Source organism: Cnephaeus nilssonii, assembly GCF_951640355.1.
Source record: "Cnephaeus nilssonii genome assembly, chromosome: 5".
Lineage (NCBI taxonomy): Eukaryota > Metazoa > Chordata > Mammalia > Chiroptera > Vespertilionidae > Cnephaeus > Cnephaeus nilssonii.
In genome coordinates, this window is record NC_137076.1 from 53,012,985 (window position 1) to 53,040,377 (window position 27,393).

Here is a 27,393-nt window from a genome sequence, read left to right on the forward strand (position 1 = left end):
ACCAACTCAATAGCGTCTAGACAAAAAGAATATGAAACAAATGCATTAAAAAAAAAAACACAAAACTATGCATTAAAAAAAAAAAAAACTATCTCCTTTCATGTTAGCTCTGTGTGTTAGAAATAATAATAGCTTCATTGAACTTGGGGGGGGGGGGGGGGTAGGAGGTTTCTTCGAAAACCCAAAATTCTTGCCTTTGAAAATGCTCTAGTAATTTTAATTTTTAAGGCCAAATGTTTTCATAATTTAAAATACATTGACACAAACTTTCTTTGATCAACCAACTGCTGTCTTTTTTTTGTGTGTGTAGGCTAATTACATGGAATTTTTAATAAAATTAATCAAAGGTCTTTCAACTCTGAAGCTTTGCAGTTGTAACGACAGCTTTCTGTTATTACAAGCTAATTTTAAAAAGCAAGCTCCATTTAAAAAGGCAAGTATAAAAAAATTATACATCTGTATAAACATTTAAAAAGGAGTCAGAGGCATATTGACACATTCTTAAGCATTAGGGTGTATGAACAAGCAGTTACATGGGCATTTGAACTTCCTGTGTTAGATATTTCTGTAACATTTTGATTTTTTTTAATGAGCAGAATTGGGGGAAAATTTAAAGATTTTTTTTTAAATGGAAAGTTACTTGGTTTCCTCCTCCTTAGGGAGGGAGCAATCTTCTTATTAGGGTTAGAACAGGCTGCTTTGTGATTACTTATAGTATTCTGGAGGTTCTATGAATATAGGATTCTTGAACATCTTGAAATTACATAACAAATGTATGTGTACATGAGTGCTTTTTTGGGATGTTGATTTGTGGAAATGAGGATTTATACTTCAAACAGATTCTTCTGATTTTATTTCTCTACTGGAGGCCCGGTGCACAAAATTCGTGCATGGGTAGGGTTCCTAGGCCTGTCTGGCGATCAGGGCCGATCTGTGGGGTGACTGGTGGGGCCATCAGGGAGTCCCCGCTCGCACCCACCTTGGCTGGCCTGGCGCCGCCCGCTTGCCAGCCCTGCCTCCTGCTGCTGGCGTTGTTCGAGGCCTGCAGGCTGGGGGCAGCTCCTGTGTTGAGCGTCTGCCCCTGGTGGTTAGTGCACATCATAGTGACTGGTTGTTCTGCCATTCAGTCAATTTGCATATTAGGGTTTTATATATATATAGACTAGAAGCCTGGTGCATGAAATTCATGCACTCGGAGGGGGTGGGTCCCTCAGCCCAGATTGTGAGAGGGCGCAGGCCAGGCCAAGGGACCCCACTGGGGCACAATTGGGGCCAGGGAAGGACACAGGAGGTTGGCCAGTCGGGGAGGGACCCCAGGAGGGCTCCAGGGCTTGTCCAGCCTGTCTTGCTCAGTCCCGATCTGCCGGAGCCCCGCAGCAAGCTAACCTACCAGTCAGAGCATCTGCCCCCTGGTGGTCAGTGCATGTCATAGTGAGCGGTTGAGTGGCCTTAGCATATCATTAGCCTACTAGAGGCCTTGTACATGAAATTCATACACAGGTAGGGTCTCTAGGCCTGGCTTGGCGATCAGGGCCAATCAGGTTCCCCGCCGCTGGTCGCCCACCATATTCTGCGCCGCCCCCTGGTGGTCAGCACACATCATAGAGAGTGATCCAACTCCTGGTCGAACTCCCAGGAGGGGACAATTTGCATATTAGCCTTTTATTATATGGGAGGATTACGCTTTGATTCATTGAGTAGACGACTGGGCACTTAGCATATTAGGCTTTTATTATATAGGATAAGCTAAGCTCCAGACTGTCTACTCAGCATCTCTACTTGGATATCTAATAGGCATCTCAAATTTAACATGTATGTATTAGTTTCCTGTTGCTGATGTAAAAAATTACTCCAAATCTAATGGCTTTAAACAACATGAATTTATTTTCCTACAGTTCTGGAGGTCAAAAGTCTGAAATCCGTTTCACTGGACTAAAATCAAGTTGTTTGTAGGGCTGCATTCCATCCCTAGGCTCTAGGGGAGAATCACATCTTTGCCATTTTTTTAACTTCTAGAGGCCAGCTATACTTCTTAGCTTATGGCTCCTTGCTTCATCCCCAAAGCCAGCAGCATAGTGTCTTCCCTCCTCTCTTGTTTCTGCTCCCATCCTTATGTCTTTTGCATAGTCTCATAAGCATCTCAGTTTCCTATTCCTCTTACAAGAATATTTGGAACTAGCGTTCCCGTTGCAGGAAAAATCCTGCAATAGGGTTTCCTGCTGCACTCTACCCCACCCTGCCTGCTCTCCTCCCTTGTCCCCCGCCCCGCGATCTCTGCCAGCCCCCCTGCTTTTCTAACTTCTCCGCCAGCCCGCTCTCCTTCCTTTTTCCCTGGCCCCGCCTCCGCTCCTCCCTTCTCCCCCGACCCGCCTTCTCTGCCAGCCAGCCTGCTTTTCCCTTCTCCCCTGGCCCCGCCTCCACTCCTCCCTTCTCCCCCGGCCCGCCTTCTCTGCCAGCCAGCCTGCTTTTCCCTTCTCCCCCGGCCCCGCCTCCGCTCCTCCCTTCTCCCCCGCCCCGCCTTCTCCGCCAGCCCCCCTGCTTTTCTAACTTCTCCGCCAGCCCGCTCTCCTTCCTTCTTCCCTGGCCCCGCCTCCGCTCCTCCCTTCTCCCCCGGCCAGCCTTCTCTGCCAGCCCACTCTCCTTCCTTCTCCCCCGGCCCCGCCTCCGCTCCTCCCTTCTCCCCTGGCCCCGCCTCCGCTCCTCCCTTCTCCCCCGGCCCCGCCTGCTCAACTTCCTTCTCCCCCAGCCCCGCCTCCGCTCCTCCCTTCTCCTCCCCCTGGCTTGCTTGCTTCTCTGCAGCTTTGCTCCCTTCTGCAGCTCCTGGCTTCTTTCTACACTGTCGCGATATGCAAATTAGCCGCCATCTTTGTTGGGATAATTTGCATATTCGTCCTGATTGGTTGGTGGGCGTGGCTTGGCTGGTGGGCGTGGTGAAGGTGCGGTCAATTTGCATATTTGTCTATTATTAGATTAGATTATACAAAACATATCCAGATTATTCAGTATAATCTCCCCATCTCAAGATACTAACTTAATCATATGTGCAAAGATTCTTTTTTTTTTAAATATATTTTATTGATTTTTTACAGAGAGGAAGAGAGAGGGATAGAGAGTTTGAAACATTGATGATAGAGAAACATCGATCAGCCGCCTCCTGCACAACCCCCACTGGGGATGTGCCTGCAACCAAGGTACATGCCCTTGACCGGAATCGAACCTGGGACCTTTTAGTCCGCAGGCCAACGCTCTATCCACTGAGCCAAACCGGTTTCGGCTGCAAAGATTCTTTTACCAGGTAAAGTAACATATTCACAGGTTCTGGGGATTATGATATGGATATCTTTGGGGCCAGTATTCAGCCTACCACTGGATTTGATAGCCCAACAAATCTGTTTCTCCTCCAGCTTTCCTCATTTCACTTAGTAATATGACCAATCTCAGACCAGTAACCTGGGAGTCATTCTTGATTTCTCTTTTTAAATTCTTATCTTTACCATCCTCCTAATCCCAATTACCACCCTCACTTATACTAACCACATCCAATCCATCAAGTCAGTACAAATCCAATCAAACTGTAATTTCAGTTCTGCTGCTTCTAGAATCTACCAACTGTATCTGGACTCTATCAACTGTATCTAGAATATGTTCTCATTAATTTCCACTAAAATCAGAGTGACTTTAGCATTTTGGATCCTTAGGCCCTCATCCTATCCTGTTCTTTCACTCTTGGGTATTCATAGCTAATTTATGGTACAAGGCAGTGTGGTCTAGGTGTCAGAGTGTGGCACCGAGTGCCACAGAATCACACCCCAATCACTTTATTCTAACCACATGGGGATGGGAAGTGAAGATTTACATGGTAGAAGATGCTATGAAGAGAATTTGGGTTGGCTGAGAATAATTATCCTGAAAAAAGCAATTCATATTTCCCATTAAAGATTTCAATTTTCTTTATTCTTATGACAGTGAACATTTTCTCTCAATTATTAAAAGTGGGGAGTAAAATTGATGTAATCTCTGGTTATACTGAATGACTCACTCTTCCTCCCCTTCCTGAAGAAGGAACATGTTTAACAAAATTCTCAAGCAGTTGATTTCTAGAATGCAAATAAATGATACATAGTCAGATATGGTGGGGAGAATACTATCATTTCAGAATGAAGTCAAACATATGAAAAGACAAAATACCCACTGTTGAAATAATATCAAAATATAACTTTTACATTTTATTCTGAATCCTTTTTCAGTAATGTTCTGTCATTTGGGGGATGTCTTTACAATTTAGTGAAATAAAGGGGGAAATGGGTGATCACTTGAAATAATTTATTTTTTATATGAATAGGAGATCTAGAAATAACTATATAACTTCCCCCCACCTTTAGGGGAGAAAATTGATGGTTTTCAGCAGCCTTAGTATATATAGCTTTTATGTTAAATGTGACCTTAGCAAATTCCACCTTAATTAAAATTCCTCAAGGTATGAAAATGAAAATTGGAGCAAATTAAATCAGATATTCCGAGGAATAAAGTATTTTGCAAATTAAAATTGACTTTTAAGGCAGAAATGCTGTTGAGCCTTCTTTCAAATAGAATGTAAAGATACTTCTATTTATATCCTCATTTGGTCAGTTTGTGGTGTCATTGACTAAATTCATTACCAGTAATATGCTACCAGGTGCTGTATCTCATATATTGGGTTAAGCTTTACATTTTGTGTTGTAGCAATTAAAACAGAAAATGTATGTAGTTTGAGCTTTTTAACAAAGATAATTACATGAATTATTTAGAAGATCTTTAGAGAGTCCTAAATACATCACAGCCTAGTCGTTTGTTTTTTAAGCTGGAGAAACACTTCCCTGTTCATTTTTTTAAAAAACAGCTTTATTGAGATATAATTCACATACTCTAGTTCACCCATTCCCTGTTAATTTAAAAAACCATTTCCTGGGGTTCTTTCAATGTGTTTCCAGTCAATGGAAAGAAATAAATGGATTGAGGTGTATAAGAGAAGGGTGTTCCAGGTACAGGGAACAGATAAAATAAGGCCTTGAGGTGGAAATAAGATGAAAGAATGAGAAGAATATTGGTCTGAGTATGAGGAAAAAACAAGTAGGAAGTAAGATAGGTGTCTTAGTGATGAATTATAAGTAGATGGAAGGAAGAGTGGGCTTCTGTTTTTCTTCACATCCATTAATGGGGCCTTAGTCTAAGGGATTAGGAAGAGAAGACAAGAAATCTTACCTAATAATAGACAAACATGTTAAATTGACCATACCTCCACTATGCCCACAGCCAATCAGGAGTGAGTATGCAAATTAACCCAACAAAGATGATGGGTTAATTTGCATATGCAGGCATAGAGTGGCCGGATGGGGCGGGATGCCTGCTATGAGGGGAAGGGGAGTGGAGGGAGCTACAGGAGCGGTGCTGCAGCCAGGAGCAGGGACTTGCAGGCTCCCGGGCAGCCAGGAGAGAAGCCAGGGGAAGGAAGGCCTATTCTTGCACGAATATTGTGCAACAGGCCTCTAGTAGCAAATAGTTCCATAGAATCAAACCTTCCTTACTGATGTTCAAAGTATCATAGCCCTCTAGTGTTTTCCTCATTAGCACATTGGTATTAGAGTATTTCCCCCCTGATTCTCATTCTCTACTCAGCCTGTTTAACTCTGCTATCATCAACTACCCTCTCCACCATTCTAGCCCCCTCATGGCCTCTACATAATCCCATGAGCATGGGATGGCAATTTTCTATTCTATTCTTTCATCATTCCTCTGCTCTCATCCCTCCAGGGCCTTCTCATAAGAATGAAATTCAGAGTTCTTCCTGAGGCCTACCAGGCTCTGCATCACCTGCTAGTTCCTTCTTTGAGGGGCTTGGCTCCCTCTCTGGTCTCAGTTCCTATCCCTCTCCCCCTATGCTCACAATGTTCCAACATTGACTTCTTTGTTCTTCCTTATATACACTAAGCATACTTCCACCTCAGAACCTTTCACTTGCTTTTCTATCTGGAATGTTCTTCCTCAGGGTGTTTTTTTGTTGTTGTTGTTTTGTTTTGTTTTGCTTCTCTCCTTTATTGCAGGCCTCTTTGAAATGTCACCTCCTTGGAGAAACTTCTCTGACCACTTAATCTAAAGTGGAATCTCCCACCCTGACACTCTATTTGCTTCTTCTGTTTTATTTTTCTTTATCAGATTTTCCTGTATATGACATTATAATAAACACTTACTTTGCATTTGGTTGTATTGTTCCTCCCCCACTGGAATGAATGTAAACTCCTTGAAGACAGGCTTGATGTGTTTTGTGTACTGCAGTATCCTTAATGCCTGGAATCATGCCTGGATCATTGTGGGCACTTAATACTGTTGAATGTATGCTGATCTCCAGACTTTCCAGGAGAAGGGATCTGTTGGGTCAAGTATTGAGTACATCTGTTGATAAAGATGCTAGACCAACTGCCTCACCACCCTCTGAGCAGCTGTTAAGTCAGATGCTCATTCTGATACATCCAACCAGTAATAGCCAGGACAATGATGTCACATGGTCCTCTTCTTTCAATATCCCCTTCTTCCCACTTAAATGGTCTCCTCCCTTGAAAATTTTTGAATTTCAACTCTAGGTTCATGAGCAAAAATTTGCTACCTGCCATGCTGTGGAACATTTGCTTCCTAAGGTCTAGGGGAATGATAGGCAGAAATATTTGGCTTTCTTTATGTCCTGTTGTTGTGTCCTCCTGACTCAAACATTTGGTGGTTTCTGGATCTTCATTTTAATCTATCCTCTCTCCTCACCCCCCCTTTCTTTCTCTTGTTCTTTCTCTCAGTTGCCATTTTGCTTTGCCCTCTATGTCATTCTAGAGCAGGGTCCTCAAACTTTTTAAACGGGGGGCCAGTTCACTGTCCCTCAGAGAGAAGGAGGGGAGTCGGAGAGTGCGGCGCACATTCCACACATGCGCACTGCGGGCCCGGGCCGAGTCGGCTGCTAAGCAGGACAGGCAGCGGCGGCAAAAACACCCGGCGGCAGGCCGGATAAATGTCCTCGGCGGGCCGCATGTGGCCCGCGGGCCATAGTTTGAGGACCCCTGTTCTAGAGCTTGCTTAACATCAATTCTTGCTTCTGAGAAACCTTTCCATTTACTTGCTTTTTGTACTCTTTTCTCTCATTTGTTTATTATGGTTGGAGAGAACAGGCCGAAACATTCTTTTTTTCCCATTTTTTAATTTAACTAATATTTGAAAACCTACTGTATAAGACACTATGCCAGGTTCTGGGTCACCTCCAATAAATAAAACCCCCAGGTTCTCAGTTGGGGAGACAAAGAGGTTTGAGTGTTATTCATTCATTCACTCATTCATTTAGCAAATATTTATTAAGACTGGGATATAGTGATTGGCAAAAACAAATTTCTTCCTCTCATGGACCATAGATTTTGGTAAGACAGACATACATTAAGTAAAAGATTATACAAACAAATGTTAAAGCTATGTTGAGTCCTATGAAGGAGGGCTCTATAATGCCATGAGAATATATATTAGGGGAATTTGTTCTGGTCAGGAGAGCAGGGACAGCCTCCTTGAGGAAGTGAAGGGTGAAATGAGATCTGAAGGCACAGTAAGAATTAAGTAGGCAAAGGCAGCAGGAAAGAGAGACTATCAGATGCAAAAGTCCAGCGCTGCCCTGGCTGCTTTGACTTAGTGGATAGAGCATCCGCCTGCAGACTGAAGGGTCCTGAGTTTCATTCTAATCACGGGCACATGCCCAGGTTGTGGGCTGGATCCCCAGTAGGGGGCATGCAGGAGGCAGCCTGTCAATGATTCTTTCTCATCATTGATGTTTCTATCTCTTTCCCTCCCCCTTCCTCTCTGAAATCAATAAAAATATATATTTTTTAAAAAGTCCAGCGCCAAGAGGGAGCTTGGAGTATTTGAAGGAGTGAAAGCATATAGAGCAGGATGGAATGATGCTGAATGAGGCTGAAGAGGCAGTCTGGGATCAAATGCTACAGGGTTTGGTGGGTCTTGTTAAGGAGCAGTGGCATGGATGCAGTTCAAGTGCTGTAAGCAGGGGAAAGGGGGAGAAAAGTATAAAAACATACCTTTATTTTAAAAACAGTCTGAATACTGTAAAGAATAAATGGAATTAAGCATAGGTATAAGTGAGGGAAAGGAGGTGTGACTTCCAGTTAGCAGGCTGTTGTGGCAGACCAGATGAGAGGTGAGGGTAGGGGTTAGAAAGGATTTTATGTTTCCAAACCTACACTCACTTCTTATTAAATGTATTTATTTATCCCAAAAATTATTTTTAAAAGTTAACTTATACAGATGTGATAAAATTTAAGTTTATTCAAATGAGAAATTGATGCTTTAAGTAAAAAGGGGTATGAATGAAATTATACCAGATAATCTAGGATAAAAATGATGACTGAGCTTAAGTTTAAAACTTAGCTCTGATCTCCTGGAAGCCTAGGCAGAGAAGGACATAGTATAAGTCATGTGATTGTTTAACAAAAGAAGCATGCTAGTTAAATAAGGAATAAAATATTTTTTATAAACATTTAAATTACTTTACTATACAATTGATATTTACCTGGATCAGTCCAGATTTTTGAAACCCAAGATTTCAGCTCTTGTAATCATGGCATTAATCCATTTTTGGCAGTATGTTACATTGGTATTTCAAAGAGTAAAAATTTCTAAAAATTCCAGAGCTGAACCACCTAAATGTATTTCTTACTAGACCCCTTGCTACAGAGGGGAAACATAGGTCAGTAGAGGAGATAAGAAATAATAGACCCACTAAGAAGCTCATAATGCAGCCCATGGGCAGGAAGTAAAACCTTAATTTATTTCCTTGAGGACTTTCCCTTTTGCCTTCACACATACTTTTTTTTTTTTTTTTTGCCTGCTTCTCCAGTAGCCATTTAATTTGTTTCCATAAATACTTATTCATAGAAGCCATCCTTCTTGCCTTGCAAGATGCATAGGAACAAAGAATGCCATGCACAGAGTAGCAACCTTATTTCTCAGCTGTTCACATTCGAACCGCTAAACCATACTTCAGAATCAAGAACTTCAAAAACAGAATTATTTCTAATCATTTTAATAAAGTTATCCAGAGTTCCCAGTGACTGTTCTGTGCATTCTCTGTACTGGGACTTATTCTCCATGCTTTCTCTTCCTAGCCCTGTACTTCATCAGTGGCTTTAGCTTCACTGTGTACTCTCCTGGTAAGATGTTAAGCCCAAAGGCATAGGAGGGTCCCAAGAGAGCCAAAGAGAACAGCAAAATAGGGAACAATAAATCAGATAAGTCCAGATTGTTGGCCCCCAAACCTCAGCTCTTGAGATAGTGGCTTTGATCCATTTTTGATAGTAGATCACATTGGTGTAGACTCCAGGAAGAGATTTAGCACATCCTAATCCCCAGCTTACCAGCCCTATCTGGGTCCATACACCATCAATATGACATGACAGAGGCCCTCCGGAATCACCCTAAGGAAGAGATAAAGGTCATGAGCATAATGAAAAAGACCATGAATAGGAATGTGGTCACAAGAGGTGGAGAGTTCCTTAGAATGAGGCAGTGGAGGCTGTGGAGCTACAGAACTCTAGAGGGAGCTGGACGTCCCACAGCGTTAGGCAGGAGATCACAGAAATTCTAGAATTATAGAATTTGAAATTGGCAGAGATCTTAGCTAAATATATCAGTAGTTTCAAAATATTCATTTGTGGTAAAAAAAAAAAAGAAACTCATGTGATGAGTTTTTTCACTAAAGTTATTTAATTTAATGTACTGCCCTTATTGTTATGTTCTTAGGTTCTTATTGCCTTTTTTAGTGTCAGTCCATTCTTTTACAAAACAATAGTGATAAGTAAATAGTTGGTAATATGTCTTTAATCTTGCTTTTCCTTTTTGTAACAGCCTTATTGTTATAATTCACAACCATACAATTCACCTATTTAAAGTATACAAGTCAGTGGTTTTTAGTATATTTACAATGTTGTTCAACAATCACCATGACACATTTTAGAATATTTTCATCACCTCCAAAAGAAACCCTATACCCATCAGCAGTCATCCTCATTTCCTCTCACTTCTCCCAGCCCTAGACCAACACCAGTAATCTACTTTGTGCCTTATGGATTTTCACATTCTGAACATTTTGTATAAATGGAATAATATAATATGTGACCTTTCGTGTCTGGTTTCTTTCATTAGGCATATTCTTTTTAAGGTTCATCTATGTTGTAGCAAGTATTTGTACTCCATTCCTTTTAATGGCTGAATAATATCCCATTATATAGATATACCACATTTTGTTTATCTAGTCATCAGTTGGTAGACATTAGAGTTGTTTCACTTTTTGGCTAATATGAATAATGCTATTATGAACATTTATTTACAAGTTTTTTATAGACATATTTTTATTTCTCTTGTGTGTATACCTAGGAGTGGAATTCCTGGGTCATGTGGTAACTCTATATTTAACCTTTTGAGGAACTACTAGACAATTTTCCAAAGCAGCTGCACCATTTTACTAGGTGTATGAAGGTTCCAATTTTTCCAGATTCTTATCAACTCTTGTCATTATCTATCTTGATTGTAGCCATCTGAGTGAATGTGAAGCCATGTCTCATTGTTTGATTTGCATAATGAATATACAGATAGAAAATCTTGGTAGAGATATAGAAAATGTAGTGTGTGTATGTGTGTGTGCTCACCTGTGCATATGAGGGGGGGGGGAGGGAGGTTAAATGGTCATTTTAGAACTGAAAAATAAAATATTTGAAAAATTTCACTAGATGAACTTAACAGGAAAATATAGGTGACAGGGGAAAGAGACAATGATCTTGAATATGGATTAATTTAAAAGTATCTAAAGAACTGAAAAGGAGAAAAATAAAATGAACAGGTTCAGGGATCTGTGTGAAAATATCAAAAAGTGAAATTTATAAATTTGTGGTTTTAATTAGAAGAGGAAAAAAGGGAAATGAGGTAGAATAATATTTGAAGAAATCATGAATGAAAACTTTTCAAGTTTTGATGAAAAATAAAAACAAGATAAAAAAACAAACACACAAACCTCAACAAATGCCAAACAGGATAAATACAACAAAAACCATACATAGCACATCACAATCCTGACAAACAAATATGAAGGAAAATTGAAAGCAACCAGAGCAAAACATGTCCCACTCAGAAGAGGAAGACACAACTGATGGCTAATTTTTCATCAGACAGTTATGATCAGGAGACAGAGGAATAACATCTTTTAAATGTCAGATGAAATTTTATTACTTGAAAAAATAAAAAAGTTGGCAATTCTGTATCAACCTCTTAATATATTTAGAAAAATTTACGAGTTTGTAAAAACCCAGTGACCAATGGTTAGAGATGCTCTAAATCAACAGTTGAAGAGATTAAATTCCTAGAAAAAGGTTAAGTGATTTGTCCAGACTAACACAAGAATTATTGTCAGAACTCTTATCTCCTGATTCCTAATCCACTGTTGTTTACAGATAGAAATACCTAGATCTACATTAAGACCTGGGAAGTATTATGGTAAGCAAAATAAGCCTGTCAGAGAAAGACAAGTATCACCACAGGATCTCACTCATATGAGGAATCTAATGAACAAAATAAACTGCTGAACAAAATAGATCCAGAGACATATAAACAAGGAACAGACTGAATTTCAGAGGGAAGGTAGGGGTGGGTGAGAAGAAATTAACCAAAGAACTTATATGCATAACCCATGGACACAGACAATAGTGTGGTGAAGGCTGGGGCAGGGGGTGAGAGAGAGCTAGATTGGGCCAATAGGGGGAAGGGGTTATCTGTAATACATTCAACAATAAAGATAAATTAAGAAGAAAAAAAAAGACTTTATGCTAAAAATTTCAAGAGTAAACCCTAACCTTGCAGCTATCCTTTTTATTAATATCACCAGCACAAATCATGTCTTCCTTGATGATTGTCTCTAATTCTGGTGCTACGACGCTGAGTGGGTTGTAGAGATATTCACAAGTTTGGCGGTCAATGACGGGTATTTCTACTTCCTGGAGGGTGGAAGTGTAATTAATACCTGTAGAGAGACAGGAATTAAAGGAAAAGCAATTTGAAAAGGTACAGGGGCGGTATTCAGTCATGATGTACAAAATTTCTGAATGGGAATCCAAAAGCAGAATATAATCTCTTTCCAATCATATTTGCTAGTGGAAGAATTTTTTTGGAACATTTAATCTAAAACAACAGATAATTCAAAATTATTTCTATTTGTTTGAGGTTTATCTAATGTGCCAATGTGGGGTATTCTTGACATTCCAAATAAAGAGAAATTCAGATATATTTTGATTAAGGAAGGATGTGAATATTCTGAAACTTTTACCTTCCCCACTTTCCTGCTCCCAGATCATTTCCTGTCTTGTCTTTACCCCATCCTGGGAAACAGTTGACACTACACTTTAAAAACAAATTAAAAAAACACTACACTCTCTCCGAACTTTAAATCAAGTTTTTTAACCTGTTTCAGAGAGGTAAATATGTGTTTTAGTATCTGCTCTTGCAGCTAAAGCTAGACTCTAGGCAGGATATGAGTAAATAGAGATATAAATGTCAAAAATTACATTTTATTTGAAGACTTATAAATAATATGAATAGGTTGATCTGGTTTTGTTGAAAAAATATTTACCTTGGTAAAAATGTATCTAGAATCTGAGTGTTCTGGAATGGGTATAAGAGGGTGACATATAAAACAACCCGTTTCTCTACCCATGCTCACCTTCATTTTCCTTAACTTGTCCCCATCCAGTCACCCAGCAAGAGCCAGGAATTGTCAACTGCTTTGTGATATTGGGCAGGCAGATGGGCAGGATAAAAGAAGTGAAGGTGACTCTAGAGGTCAGTTTCAATAAGGCAATGTCTGCAGTTGTATTTTGGGATTGGGGATGGAAAACTGTTTTAAACACATGATGTCTCACACCATTATTTGAATAGTCTATTTTAATCGATCCCAGCCACACAGAATATATGAAAGGTATCCAGGTCCTAAGGGGAAGAGAAAGAGGAGAATAAAAGTGAAGCATGCATATGTGTTACAGCTGGGTCAGAACAAGCTGCCTAGGTGTAGCAAGCAGTAACACCCCTTAAGAAAGAAGGGTAACAGACTCGGAATTAACCAGGCTGCTTCCAACTTGACTAGAGTTGGTTTGTCTGCGTTTCTTTCTCCCTCCTTCCCTGATTGCTCTTTTTTTGTTGTCTAATGTTTCTGTGGTCTCCTATTATATGCTTATGGCCAGCATCTTGTCCTGCATTTTCTCTCTGGTTCTCTTGTTCACCTCTCCCATTCTCCATGGTTTTAGCCATCACCTGTATGCTTAATAGTCATTGATCTTTTTTATTGCCAGTTTTTATTTCTGAGCACTAGACCTTCATTTCTAATAACAATTTAAAGCAAAGTATTATCACCTGTTATATATATTTATATATGTATATATGTAATTTGAAATGTCAAATAATTTTATAAGATGTACTAAATAAATAAATACAAAAGTTCTCTGCCCTACTGCCCACAATTAACCCTTACCCAAAGACAATCACTTTTCAACTCTTAGATATTTTCCTTAGTATTTTCCAGAAACTCTATTTATTGCTATTAATTTTTTTAATAGAATACTGTATTTCTATTGTGAAAGGTGAGGATTGAGCCAACAATCACTGCCAACTCCCACTTTCTTTTCACCATCTTCCTGACCAAGTATTATGATTTTGTGTTAGATCCATATTTAATGTGTATATTTTTGTGACTTTGTAAACATTATTCACCACTGGGCCATATTGGATCCTATGAATACATTTCTTACAAAATTTTTGTGCTTGTCCTAGAGTTAATAATATAGTCTTACTTCTTTGTCTTTAGTTTTCTAATTACCTATCATTAATTCATCATTCATTTCCCAAACTCTCTGCCTGAAATGTAAATTTCTCAGTATGTTAATATCAATTCCTCCTCCTCCTCCTTTTTTTTTTTTTTTCCCTCTGCCCTCTTGCTTCAATCTTGATACTTTTCCTTATCGTTTTCCTGGGATTCTATTCTATGTTGTATCATCTTTTTTCTGGATCCCATGTTTTCCTATCTCCCCCTCTACCCCCTTTATTTTGGTAAAGCACTTTTTCCTTTGGCTTCCTGATAAAATGTGCATGAGAGGTAATATTTTTGCTGTTTTGTATATTTGAAAATGTCTTATTCTGTCCCACACATGACTGATGGTTTGCATATGGGTAGAATTCTAGATTGGAAATATTTTTCTCTCAGTATTTTAAAGTTATTTATTTATTTTTTAACCTTGCAGTGTTGTTGAAAAGTCATGTTGTTTTGATTTCTGTATATATTAGTTATCTATTGTCAAATAACAAGTTACCACAAAGCTTAGAGGCTTAAAACATACATTTAGGGGAGGAACCAAGATAGCGGCAAAGTTAAACAACTAAACTGCCGCCTCCCACAACAATTTCAAAAATACAACTAAAAGACAAAATGTCTACCACCCAGAACCACAGGAAAGCTGGCTGAGTGGCAGATTTACAACTAAGGAGAGAAAGGAGCACAAACGCTGAAAAGCTGAGGTACGGAGGCGCGCGAATCGGGCTGGTGGCGGGCGACTGGACCCGCGGCTTTTCTTCAACCCGAAGGGAGACAAGCTCCCTATCACTCTGAAATCCAGTTTCTGGGGACATGCGGGGGACCCAGACACCTACGGGGAGAAGCTGGACTCTCGGCCATTGGGTCGGAAAGTGAGAGTGACTTTTTTGCAGAGGTGCGCCCAGCAATCAGTGTTTACTGCGCTGGAGCACGGGATGCAGGGACTTGGAAACGAGGAAAGGCAGAGACGGCTGACGGCAGCCATCGCTGTTTGCCACGCTCTAGCCTAGTGACTCACTGAGACCCCGCCCCGCCCTGAGGCCCCGCCCCGCACATTCCACAAACCCGACCAGGCTCCACACATCGGCTTTTGCATATAAATGGCCTGTTCTGTGGCAGCTTAACCAAATTAACTGCAGCTCAGTCAGACTGCTCCAAAATCGCCCAAGCAAAGAGGAGGAAACAAGTTCTTGCTGTAGCTCCTGCTGGGGGGCCTCAGACAGTAGCTGACCTGCACCCCATTGGAGATCCAGACACTAATGTATCTAGTGGTCAGTGTGAGATGACACCAGATTTCAACCACTCTCATAAGGGACACATTCAAGAGGCAGACTCAGTGAGCACCAAAGCCCTACTGGAACAAGTCCTGCCCCATAAACGTGTCTCCAGCACAGCAATTCTTCCTTTATAGACACAGCGGGTCCTCACAGCCAATTGGCCTGGAGGTCAATTCCTCCCAGTGACACCAACAACAATCAAGACTTAACTACAACAAGACTATACACACAGTACACAAAGGGGTACACCAAGAGTGTCCACCTCAGGTAACTGGGAGGCTGACCCATTGAATCAATAAGACACCTAGTACACAAAGCTACCCAACCAACTCAGGGAAGCAGCGAAAATGAGGCGGCAAGGAAACAGATCCCAAACGAAAGAAATGGAGGAGAACAAATGAATGGACATAGAGTTCAAAACCACGGTTATAAGGTTTTTCAAGAATTTCATGAAAAAGGCAGATAAATTTAATGAGACCCTTGAGGATATGAAAAAGGACCAACTAGAAATTAAACATACACTGACTGAAATAAAAAATATTATACAGACACCCAACAGCAGACTAAAGGAACACAAGAATCAACTCAAAGATTTGGAATGCAAAGAGGCAAAGGACACTCCTCCAGAGAAGCAAGAAGAGAAGAGAATTCAGAAAGTTAAAGATAGTGTAAGAAGCCTTTCGGACAACTTCAAGCGTACCAACATCAGAATTATGGGGGTACCAGAAGAAGAGAGAGAGCAAGTTGCTGAAAACCTATTCGAAGAAATAATGATAGAAAACTTCCCCCACCTGATGAAAGAAATAGACTTACAAGTCCAGGAAGCACACAGAACCCCAAACAAAAGGAATCCAAAAAGGACCACACCAAGACACATCATAATTAAAATGCCAAGGGCAAAAGACAAAGAGAGAATCTTACAAGCGACAAGAGAAAAACAATTAGTTACCTACAAGGGAGCACCCATACGCTTATCAGCTGATTTCTCAACAGAAACTATGCAGGCCAGACAGGAGTGGCAAGAAATATTCAAAGTGATGAATAGCAAGAACCTACAACCAAGACTACTCTACCCAGCAAAGCTATCATTCAGAATTGAAGGTCAGATAAAGAGCTTCACAGGTAAGAAAAAGCTAAAGGAGTTCACCACCACCAAACCAGTATTATATGAAATGCTGAAAGGTATTCTTTAAAAAGGGGAAAAAGAAGAAAAAAGTAAAGATAAAAATTATGAACAACAAATACATATCTATCAACAAGTGAATCTAAAAGTCAAGTGAATTAAAAATCTGAGGAACAGAATAAACTGGTGAACATAATAGAATCAGAGGCATAGAATGGGAGTGGATTGATAATTCTCAGGGGGAAAGGGGTGTGTGGGGGGGTACAGGAAAAGACTGGACAAAAATCATACACCTATGGATAAGAACAGCGGGGGGGGGAGGTAAGGGCAGAGGGGGGGTGGGAACCGGGTAGTGGGGAGATATGGGGGGGGGAAAAAGAGAAACAATTGTAATCTGAACAATAAAAATTTATTAAATTTTAAAAAACAAACAAACATATATTTATCTCACAATTTATATAGGCCAAGAATCAGGTGTGACTTACTGGGTGCCTCTGACTCAAGGTCTTTCACAAGGCTGTGATCAAGGTGAGCTGTAGTCAACCTCAAAGTTTGACTCAGGGAGGATGTTTCCAGACTCATTTATGATGGCAGGCTTGGAGTCCTCACTAGCTATTGGCTAGTAATGTTAGTTTTACATGAAATAATCCCTAGGGGCTACTTTTCATATGACACCTTATTTTGCTCAAAGCTCAGACAGTGTTTATGACCCCCAAGCTTAAGACAAAATCCCCTGACTGGTGTTTAGCAAGCAATTTGGCAAAAAGTAAGAAGCGTTTCTCACCCTAGTCAGTTTGGCTCAGCAGAAAGAGCATCGGCCTGTAGACCAAAGGGGTCACGGGTTTGATTCTGGTCAAGGGCACATGCTCCATGCCTCAGTTGCTGGTTCTATTCCCGGCGCAACTAGGGTACAACCAATCAATGTATCTCTCTCACATCGATGTTTCTCTCTCTCTGTGTATCTCCCTTCCTTCTGTTCACTCTAAAAATCAATGGAAAAACATCCTCAGGTGAGGATTAACAACCAAAAAGAAGTTTCTAATACAGTGTCTATTTTCATAATTTCTTTTTCTACCTCTTTGTCCTGTCCCTAGTCCAAGGTACCTAGGGTTTCCTCCTCCTTACTCATCTCGCCACTTTCATTTGTCTATTGGTTCAGTCAAGAAATAATTCAAATATTTACTGAGACTCTTATCTTTGCTAACCATTAGCCTAGAACTCACCTTTCTAGGCAGTGTGCTGCTGTCAGTATCCACCTGTCGCTGATGAGGGAACCTCCACAGATGTAAGTCTGGCCGTAGTACAGGCTGACCTGCCAAGGCCAGTGCCCCTCAATGGCATCCTGGCCACCCACAATACGGCCTGAATATTTAGGACGTCCACACACTAGAGAAAGCAGAGAGAAGAAAATGTGGTCTGGGTGTCCCATTGTCCCCATTTTCTCATCTTCCAAATCCCACCCCTAGAATCTGTGTCCTCCCTAGGCTCCATATGCCATCCTAATTCAGTTCCAAACCCAGCAATTTTGGGCCCAAATGAAGACCACTCACCTGACTGCAGATCTTTCTTTTTGGGAGAAGAGCATGGCCAAGACCCTAAGATAGGCACACACCATATCATTAATATATGATAACACAGTATCTAAAATTCACTGAACAGAGAGGCTTTCCACATACTAAATCCCTCAGGTTGGTGTTAAAGGCAAAAATTTTATAAATGTTTACCCATTAGTGGGAAATCCTGATAATTTTTACATACCTACCTTCCTTCTTTAGCAGCATACATGGGACATAATTTAATTTTTACTTGGTGATTCAAGGCTGTCATCAGGAATATCAAGATGTTAGGTTGTACATACAGTGATGCTTTCAGATATTTTTGAGGTTTATAAGCTGTTTTCTTTTGTCCTGTTTAACTAAATTGGCATTTTGCATTATTTGTATATCTTTCTTTTTTGTTACCTATTATCTTTTGGCTACTCTCAGCCTACCCTGCTTTTAAATCACTGTGGGCCAAAAAAATAAATGAACAGGCTTATGCTGAAATCACTTAACAGCATTTACACTTCCAGTTCCCTAGGCTTGAAATGCTCTTTTCCTAGATCCTCTTAACTAAATCAGTTGTCTCCTTCAAATCTTTGTTCAAGTGAGTCCCTCTTTTTTTTTTTTTTAATATATTTTTTATTGTTGATAGTATTACAGTTATCTCCCATTCCCCCCCTCCTCCCAGGCCCTACCCACACCCCCAGGTGTTCACTACTCTATTGCCTATGTCCCTGGCCTGTGCATATATTCTTTGGTTTATCTCTTCTTGTCCCCCCACCTCCACATCAAGGTACGTCAGTCTGTTCCATGCCTCCATGCTTCGGGTCTTATTTTGTTGGTCAACTAACTCTCTCTCTCTCTCTCTCTCTCTCTCTCTCTCTCTCTCTCTCTTTCTCTCTCTCGTTTAAAGTTTTACATATGTCTCCTTCTCCCCCCCTCCATTGACCCCCCCCGGCCACCCTCACCCTCGAGGGCAAGCCCCCACCACCCCAGTGTCTGTGTCCACTGGTTATGCTAATATGCATGCATACAAGTCCTTTGGTTGATCTCTAACCCCCCCTCAATTCATTTTGTTCATTAGATCCACAAATAAGTGAGATCATGTGATATTTGTCCTTCTCTGTGAAATAAGCCAAACTGAGAAAGACAAACTCAGTTCTGTTTTTTGTGGGGTTTTTTTTGAGGAAATTATTTGCTTTTATTTACTAGTACTTGCCTGTGAAAATTTCTTACCCTCTTTTTGGTAAATGCAAATGTTGCTGATGATAATCTGCCTTTTTTTCCCTTTATTTTTTATTTTTTTTAAATAAATCTTTATTGTTCAGATTATTACAGGTGTTCCTCTTTTTTCCCCCCATAGTTCCCCTCCACCTGATTCCCCACCCCACTCCATGCCCTTAATGAAACCTTCCTTGACTCCCCTATTTAAAATTACAACATGCCTCCAGTCCCTGTACTCCTGATGCCCCTTCCTCTCATAGCATTTATTACTTTCTAAAGTGCTATATAATTTACATATTCAATATGTTCATTGTTTATAAGCCCCATGAGGGAAGGGATCTCTGTTTTGTTTACTACTGTATCTAAGATACTTAGAAAGATGCCTGGCATATAGTATCCTCTCAGGACTTTCTCAGGGCACACTATTATAAGTAAGATCCTATTGGGTGACATGTCATCTTATTCCACACCATAACTTCTTGAGCCAAAAAACCTCTCCTCACCTTCCCAGCCCATCTGAGTCTCACCCAGCACAAGGAACAGCAGGAAGACACTGCCAGCAGGGTTCATGTCTCTGTCCTCAGAATCAGCACTTCCTGCTTCCTGGACTCAGGCTTCCAGGCAGAGCCCAGCTGGGGAGCAGCCAGAGGAAGAGGCAGGATCAGCTTCTCCTAGATGGATTCCTCTGCTACACCCCTTCCTCTCCTTTGGTCTTCACCCAGAGCCAGGCACTGAAGGGACCAGATTTTAGAAGTGCAGCAGCAGGAAGGACCCAGGGTGGGGAGCTGGGGCTTGAGGTGCCCCTTGCTGTGTAGGGAGGGCAGGGTGCCTGCTGGGTGGGGGAGAGTGGTTGCAGTAGCTACCTGCCCCTGTAAGTTGGAGGCCACTGGAAAGAACAGGACCCTTTTCTCTAGCAACAAAAATGGAAAATGGGCAGAATTCTTCAAAAGAAAGACATGGTAAAAAGAAAACCCAGCACCTGGCTAATTTTTCCTAATTTTTTCCCCTCTCTGATACAGTATTAGCCTTAAAATATACTACAAGTCAAATTTTCTGGAAAATAAACTTTAAGGCAGAGATTTATGTGCAAGAAGTTTATTTGGGAGTGGTCTCAGAATCACCACCTCAAGGGGAGGTGGAAGCAGGATTGGACAGAAGTAGAGTTTAACTCTAAGGCATTTTCTTAAAAGGCCTCAGCTCATTCCACAAGTTTCTCTGGAGCTGGGGGTGGCCCTTCAAAGATGTCCTGAACTGAGACAAGAAGTCTGGGCACTGGGACTTCTGCATGATTGAATGCAGGCTGCCTCCAAGGAGGGGGTAGGGGGCATTACCTTGGGTGAGGTGGCTCTGTTGGCATTTCTTAGAATCTTTGCTGTGAACTGTCAGCAGCCAACATTCCTGGTTGCTAGGAGAATGAATGCTTCAGTTCTGAAGGAGGATGTAGGTGGTGCAGCACAGGATGGACTACAGAATTCCTCTTTGTGCCTTTTCTGTTTTCTGTATCAATTGTTTGTAGGGTACTAGGTCTGTGGAGGCAAATTGATTGAAGTCTTAAATCATCTTATTGTTCTCTTGTAGCTTAAAATACTGGGAGGTTTGAAAGATACACATGAATAATTAAAAAATAAGAGTCACGGAAAATGTAGTTGTTTTGATAAGGTTTGTTCAGTTACAAGCAATCGGGGATCAAACCTGAAACCTTTTGGTGTATGGGATGATGCTCCATCAACTGAGCCAACCACCCAGGGCTCCTCCATACATTTTTTTTTTTTTAAATTCTGGCAGCATTTATTTGCTCTGCGGCCCCACCCCCGCCTCCACCCAATCACCAGCACCTTGTCTTCAACTGCTCATCTCATCTGCACAGACAACTGGTCAACCCAATCACTCTAATCACTGCCAGAAACCAAGTCCGGGCTGGGACATCTGGTCGACCCCCGCCTCCTCCATACATTTTTTAATGGTTCTTCTTTTATGCAACCTATTTGTGTGTGTGTGGCTTATACATTCATTCTGGTTATGTTTCTATCTCTCACTGCTTTTTATTATATATAATGATTCTCTTAGTACTTTTCACCAATTTTTTTTCTGAAATTAATATTGCAACCTGTGATTTTTGACCTGCTCATTTAATTGAAGAAAAAGGTTTATTCCTAGTACAATCTATGTGGGTATTCCAATTAACTTATAGCATTCAGGCCATTTTAACTATTTAGTTACATTTGCAAAGACATCAAAGTTCTGTTGATTTATCAAAGGAACAAAAATTTGACCAGGTACTCTTGTCACTCTGAGAGTCTGTGGTTGTCCTATATCTTAGGACTTTTATATTTCTAGATAAGTCTGAAGTCACTGATCAATATTCTTTACATATTAGTTGGATTTTTTATATAATCTCTTCTTTTGTTTAACGTTTTATAAAATATACTAGTGGCCCGGTGCACAAAATTCATGCATGGGGCGGGGAATGTCCCTCAGCCCGGCCTGCACCCTCTCCAATCTGGGACCCCTTGGGGGATGTCCGACTGCTGGTTTAGGCCCGATCCCGCTGGCTCCTAACTGCTCACCTGCCGGCCTTCTTGCCCCCAATTGCCGCCCCCCCCTCCCCGCCAGCCTTCTCGCCCCCAACTGCCACCCCCTCCGGCCTTCTCGCCCCCAAATGCCCCCTCTGGTGGCCTGATTGCCCCCAACTTCCCCCCTTCCCCCCCGCTGGCCTGATCACCCCCAACTGCCCTCCCCTCCTGCCCTCCTGGCCTTAATCGCCCCTAACCGCCTCTGCCTTGGCCCCGCCACCATGGCTTTGTCTGGAAGGTCTCCCGGAAGGTCGCCTGGTCTAATTAGTATATTACCCTTTTATTAGTATAGATTTTTTTGTTTTGGTTCCAATTTAGTTAGAAATAAACTTTATTGGAAGTAACTAAGACACCAGTTCCTTGCTCAGATGTGGTAAGAAGTGGCAGACTCTGATGGCATTTAAAGATAGAGCCAATGGGACTTGCTAATGGGTTGGTTGAAGGTATGAGAGAGTGACTTTAAGGAGTTTTTTAAATTATTAGTATAGTTTTATTGATTTCAGAAGGGAAGGGAGAGGGAGAGAGACATAGAAACATTAATGATGAGAGAGAATCATTGATCAGCTGCCTCCTGCATGCCCCACAATGGGGATCAAGCCTGCAACCCAGGCATGTGCCCTGACCGAGAATCAAACTGTAACCTCCTGGTTCATAGGTCGAGGTTCAACCACTGAGCCCTGGAAGTGTGGAATTACCATTTACTGAGATGAAGCACACTGGAAGAGGAGCAGGTTTGGGGCGGAGGATTGATGAGAAATTCATTTATAGCCATATTAAGCTTAAGATGCTTGATAGATGTCCTACAAGAGATGTCCAGTAGGCCGTTGAATATATGAATCTGGAATCAGGAGATTGCCACAAACTGAAGGGCTAGATTAGGGTGTCACTGGCATGTCATAGTATTTAAAGCCATGAGATAAGGTCACCTAGGGCATGAATATAAACAAAGCCCACTTTGAGTTTTAAGGATTGACCACACCAAAGCTGAAATGAGATAAACAGGAATCAGTAAGAGACTGAGAGGACAGCAGTGAGGTAGGCAGAGAACTGATAGGAGTATTCTGGAAGCCAAGTAGAGGAAGTGTCTCAAGGAGGAAGTGCTTGGCTGCCAAATGCTGGAGAAAACGAATTGACCATCGGACTTAGCATCATGGAATGGATTCAAGAGGAAGAAGGGAGTAATTGGAGATAGCAAATATAGGCAGTTTTTAAAAGTAGTTTTGCTGTTAAGGGAAGTTGAGAAATAGCTGGCAGAAGACCCTGGTGCAGTCACCATCACCATGATTTTAGAACACTATCACCACGTTTACTTTAACGTTTTATAAAATATACTAGTGGCCCGGTGCACAAAAATTTTTTTTTCTAGTTTTGTTTTAAGATGGGAGAAATTACATCATGTTTGTGTGCTGATGGATTACCCAGTAAAGAGGGAGAAGCTGATGATGCAGAAGAGAAAGCTGGAGAATTGCTACAGTGGTGTCCTTGAGCAGACAGGAGGGAACTGAACCTAACTCATTGGTTGAGGGGTGAGGATGCTTAGAATGGAGCACAGACAGGTGTTACATACAACAGGAGCAAAAGCAAGTATGTGGACTTAGATGCCAGTTGATAGGAGATGTGGTGGTAGAAGTTCTCTGCTGGTTGTTTCCATTTCCTCACAGGAATAGGAATCATCTACCAAAAGTAGGAATGGGAAGGGAAGTGTTGAGGACTTCAGAGTGAACTAGTGATGTATGAGTGTGGGAGATGAATGGACCAGAGACATGACAGTGTGACTGCTGGGCAGCAGAAAGTATCCACTAGCATTTAAAGTGAAATTGGCATTGAAGTGTGTTCACAGGCAGTGTTCACAAGCAGCACAGGTGGAGGCGTAGAGCAGGGCAGAGGGTTGGCTATAACCAGGCTGAGGTGTTCTGAAGTGGGTATGATGAAGTGGGTGGAGGCAGGGCTGGACAGTAATGGAAGTCATCGAAATAAAAGGATTTCTGTTGCCGGAAATGTTTCTAAATTTTTTTTATTAATAGGTTTTCAGATCTTTAAACTGTGACCTTTTTTGGAAGGAGAGACCTGTAATAGTACATATTTAAAATGTAGTAGTACAGATTTAGTACTACTTTTTAATTTTCTCATGCTTATTCTATATAGGATATTTTCAATTTCCCTCCTGTTAAAAGTCACATTTATTATTGATGACTTGATAACTTTCTAATAGTTTCTAATAGTTTTTTAAGAGAAATATTTGGGGAAACAAGTCTTAGGTGTGAAAATAGAAGAGCTAAATAAAATTCCTTTTCTTTTACTTAATTAAGAAAATAGTTCTAGCCCGGCCGTGGTGGCTCAGTGGTTGAGTGTCAACCTATGAACCAGGAGGTCACAGTTCGATTCCCAGTCAGGGCACATGCCCAGGTTGCAGACTCCATCGCCAATCCTGCAGGAGGCAGCCAATCAATGATTCTTTCTCATCATTGATGTTTCTATCTCTCTCTTCCTTTCCCTTCCTCTCTGAAATCAATAAAAATATATTTTTTAAAAAGAAAATTGTTCTAAATTTTATGGATATAATCAGTATATATCTAGGACAAAGGATGTGTACAGACTCTGAATATATGTGTGAGTATATGTGTGTTTTGGATTCCTTTATTGTGCATTCATTCTTGTCAGACCAAGATTTATATATCCTTTAGTGCTTTATAGTCAGTCTTTCATGTAACTTTGCATCTGCTTAAAACTCAAAACCATCTTGTAATATGCACTTAGATGTTTTTGAGACTCACTTTATGTCTTAGAGAAGATGATAGAAAAGTAACAGATGGCCAACAAGGATATTAAGCTGACAAGGAAGCAACTTAATTTTGTAGCTTTAGTTCCTGAATGAAAAATTTATATCAGTATAAATTCACTTTAAGAAAATCTTGGGAGTAAGTTTCCACTGACGTCTTTTGTTTGCATTTTGTCTTGCTTTGTTTTTACAAGGGGACTGCCAGACCAGGGAGGAGGGAGAAAAGGAGGAAAGAGGGATTTGGACCCATGTTTATAGTTCCAAAGTCAATGCTCTTTCCATTTTCCAAGTCTGTTTTCTGTTGACCTTTATCATTGGAAGAAATTTTCAATGCCCAAAGCCATTTTTCCTAATCTTAGATCTAATTATGCTACTGACTGGATTATGCATGTTTGAACATGTAAAACTATTTTCTTGTTAAATTAGGTTTATTCTTATACTTAATGTTCCCTATTGTATGGGGAGAACTTTGAAGCAAGGATAAGAAATGAAATGACACTAATACTTCCTAATTAGAGAAATTTCTATTCAATGCTAACTAAATATACATTGGCTGAACTTCTAGTCAGCTGGGCTTAATTCTCAGCATTAAATTCCTGAATATTATAGGTAAAACAACTTTGTCCACTTCAGAAAAAGCTAGACCTTTTCCAGACTTACATTGGAAAAATTTCAAAAAAGAAATTAAGAAAAAGAAAATATTTTAAAACTATCTCATAGTAAGAAAATATGGTTAACATGAAGTAAAGAAAAATAGCTATTTCTGTTATGTCTGGAGGCAGGGTGGTTATTGGGATCATATTTTAGCATTTGCTTCCTATTGCTTGCTGCCAATGGGGCTATTAAGAGTACAGGCTTATGGAAGTCTCAGTACTAAACATGGGGAAATGAGAACAATCATATTGTTTGTTTTTTCCATAAATAACAGGTAGCTTTAATGAACTATAAGAAAATTATACCACTTGTGCATAACATAATATTAATTTCTGAAAAGTAAATCCTTTTAACCCTTTGCACTCGCTTTTTTCTCAATTCCTTTATTCTACTCAGGATTTAATTTTTTAAATACCCCAGATTTTACAAAGCGCGGCAGTAGAATAAAAAACTGGAGTTTCTTTTCATACAAACTTATTTATTTGGATTTTTTAAAATTTCAAATTATTGATACATTCAAAGAGTATAAAAAGAGCTGCTACCGATGCTAACCGTGTCAAGTCACATTCGACATCCGAGTGCAAAAGGTTAATATAATTTCTCTTCATTTGCATGTTATAGGGTGGTGATAGTGTTCTAAAATTATGGTGATGGTGACTGCAGAACTGTAAATTTACTAAAAATCATTGAATTGTATACTTCAAACAGGTAAATTTTATGGCATGTCAATTATACCTCAATAAAGCTGCTAAATTTTAAAAGATGAAATGGAAAATATGTGACCATAGGTGATCCCAGAAGACAGAAAATTTTAAAGAACATTTATTATTGATGAAATAGACAGCATTGTTAAAGAGCTACCCTCCCTTTAATTTATAAGGATATTCTACCACAACTTTGAGAAACAAATTATCCCAATGTTATCTTAAACTATTTCAGAGCATAGAAATGAAGAAAAGTTTCCAAATTCATTTTTTAAAAATATTTTTTTAAATATATTTTATTGATTTTTTTTACAGAGAGGAAGAGAGAGGGATAGAGAGTTAGAAACATCAATGAGAGAGAAACATCTATCAGCTGCCTCTTGCACACTCCCTACTGGGGATGTGCCCGCAACCAAGGTACATGCCCTTGACTGGAATCGAACCTGGGACCCTTGAGTCCGCAGGCCGACACTCTATCCACTGAGCCAAACCGGTTTCAGCTAAAAATATTTTTTTATTGATTTTAGAGAGGAAGAGAAAGGGAGAGAGAGAGAAAAACATCAATGATGACAGAGAATCATTGATCAGCTGCCTCCTGCAACCCCCCCACTGGGGATCGAGCCTGCAACCCAGGCATGTGCCCTTGACTGGAATCGAACTGGGGCCCTTCAATCCGCAGGCTAACGCTTTATCCACTGAGCCAAACCAGCTAGAGCCCAAATTCATTTTTGTGAAGGAAAAATAACATTGATATTGAAACAAGGAAAATATATTTCTCCTAAAAGAAAACCAGAAGTTAATTTGGCTTGTGAATATTGAAACAACAATCCTTGAAAGAAAAATTATAAAATAGAATTCATTATCACATTTGAAAAGTGACATACAAAACAGCAACTTAGTATAGTGCTGAATAGTTTGGTCTCTGGAGCTGGACTGGTTTGGAATCCTAGTACCATCACCTCCTAGCTCCGTGACCTTAGCGAAGTAATCTTCCTTTTCTCTCCAGTAAAATGGAACCAGTAAATAAGAGAACTTAGTGCATTGGGTTCTTGTGAAGGCCTAGTGAGTAAAGCAATAAATGTTGAATATTATAACTACACAATTCATTAAAAAGTATTGTGTCGACAACAGGGGGGTGAGGGCATGAGTGGGAGGGGGGCAATGGGGCGATAAGGACACATATGTAATACCTTAATCAATACAGAAAAATAATTTTTTTTTTTTTAAGTATTGTGTCAGTCCGGCTGGTGTGGCTCCCTGGTTGAGCATCTATCTATGAAGCAGGACGTCACGGTTTGATTCCTGGTCAGGGCACATACCCAGGTTTTGTGGGCTCAATCCCCAGTGTGGGGTATGCAGGAGGCAGCTGATCAATGATTCTCTCTCATCATTGATGCTTCTATCAATCCTTTCCTCTCTGAAATCAATAAAAAATATATATTTTTTGAAATTGTGTCAAAATTTGTCATTCCTCTATTGTTGATCATTTGCTATTATAAAAGAACAGTGCAATAAATATCTTTATATGACTTAATTTCTGCCAGTAGGTCACATAATATGAACGCCTAAAACAGTTAATAACTTCATGTTGTTTATACAT

At 40.4% G+C, this 27,393-nt stretch overlaps 2 protein-coding genes across 6 annotated transcripts in view; one reads left to right on the forward strand and one right to left on the reverse strand.

Annotated features, from left to right (window-relative positions):
* The window catches only part of SH3D19 (SH3 domain containing 19), a 163,270-nt gene that overhangs the window by 16,821 nt on the left and 119,056 nt on the right, over positions 1-27,393 (forward strand). The window contains exon 2 of one of the 5 annotated variants that reach the window (XM_079771504.1): positions 3,090-3,295. The exons of 3 other annotated variants lie outside the window; for them this stretch is intronic. The gene's annotated coding sequence lies outside the window, so the exon portion shown is untranslated. Of the gene's footprint in view, positions 1-3,089; positions 3,296-27,393 lie in introns of those variants that run through there. One more of the 5 variants, XM_079771508.1, reaches the window with a different exon arrangement.
* On the reverse strand, positions 7,973-18,674 carry PRSS48 (serine protease 48). Its single transcript, XM_079770556.1, is given in 6 exon segments — positions 7,973-9,321; positions 9,324-9,488; positions 11,916-12,082; positions 12,779-13,044; positions 17,542-17,704; positions 17,869-18,674. Coding segments are annotated over 6 exon segments (999 nt in total). The 5' UTR covers positions 17,939-18,674; the 3' UTR covers positions 7,973-9,153.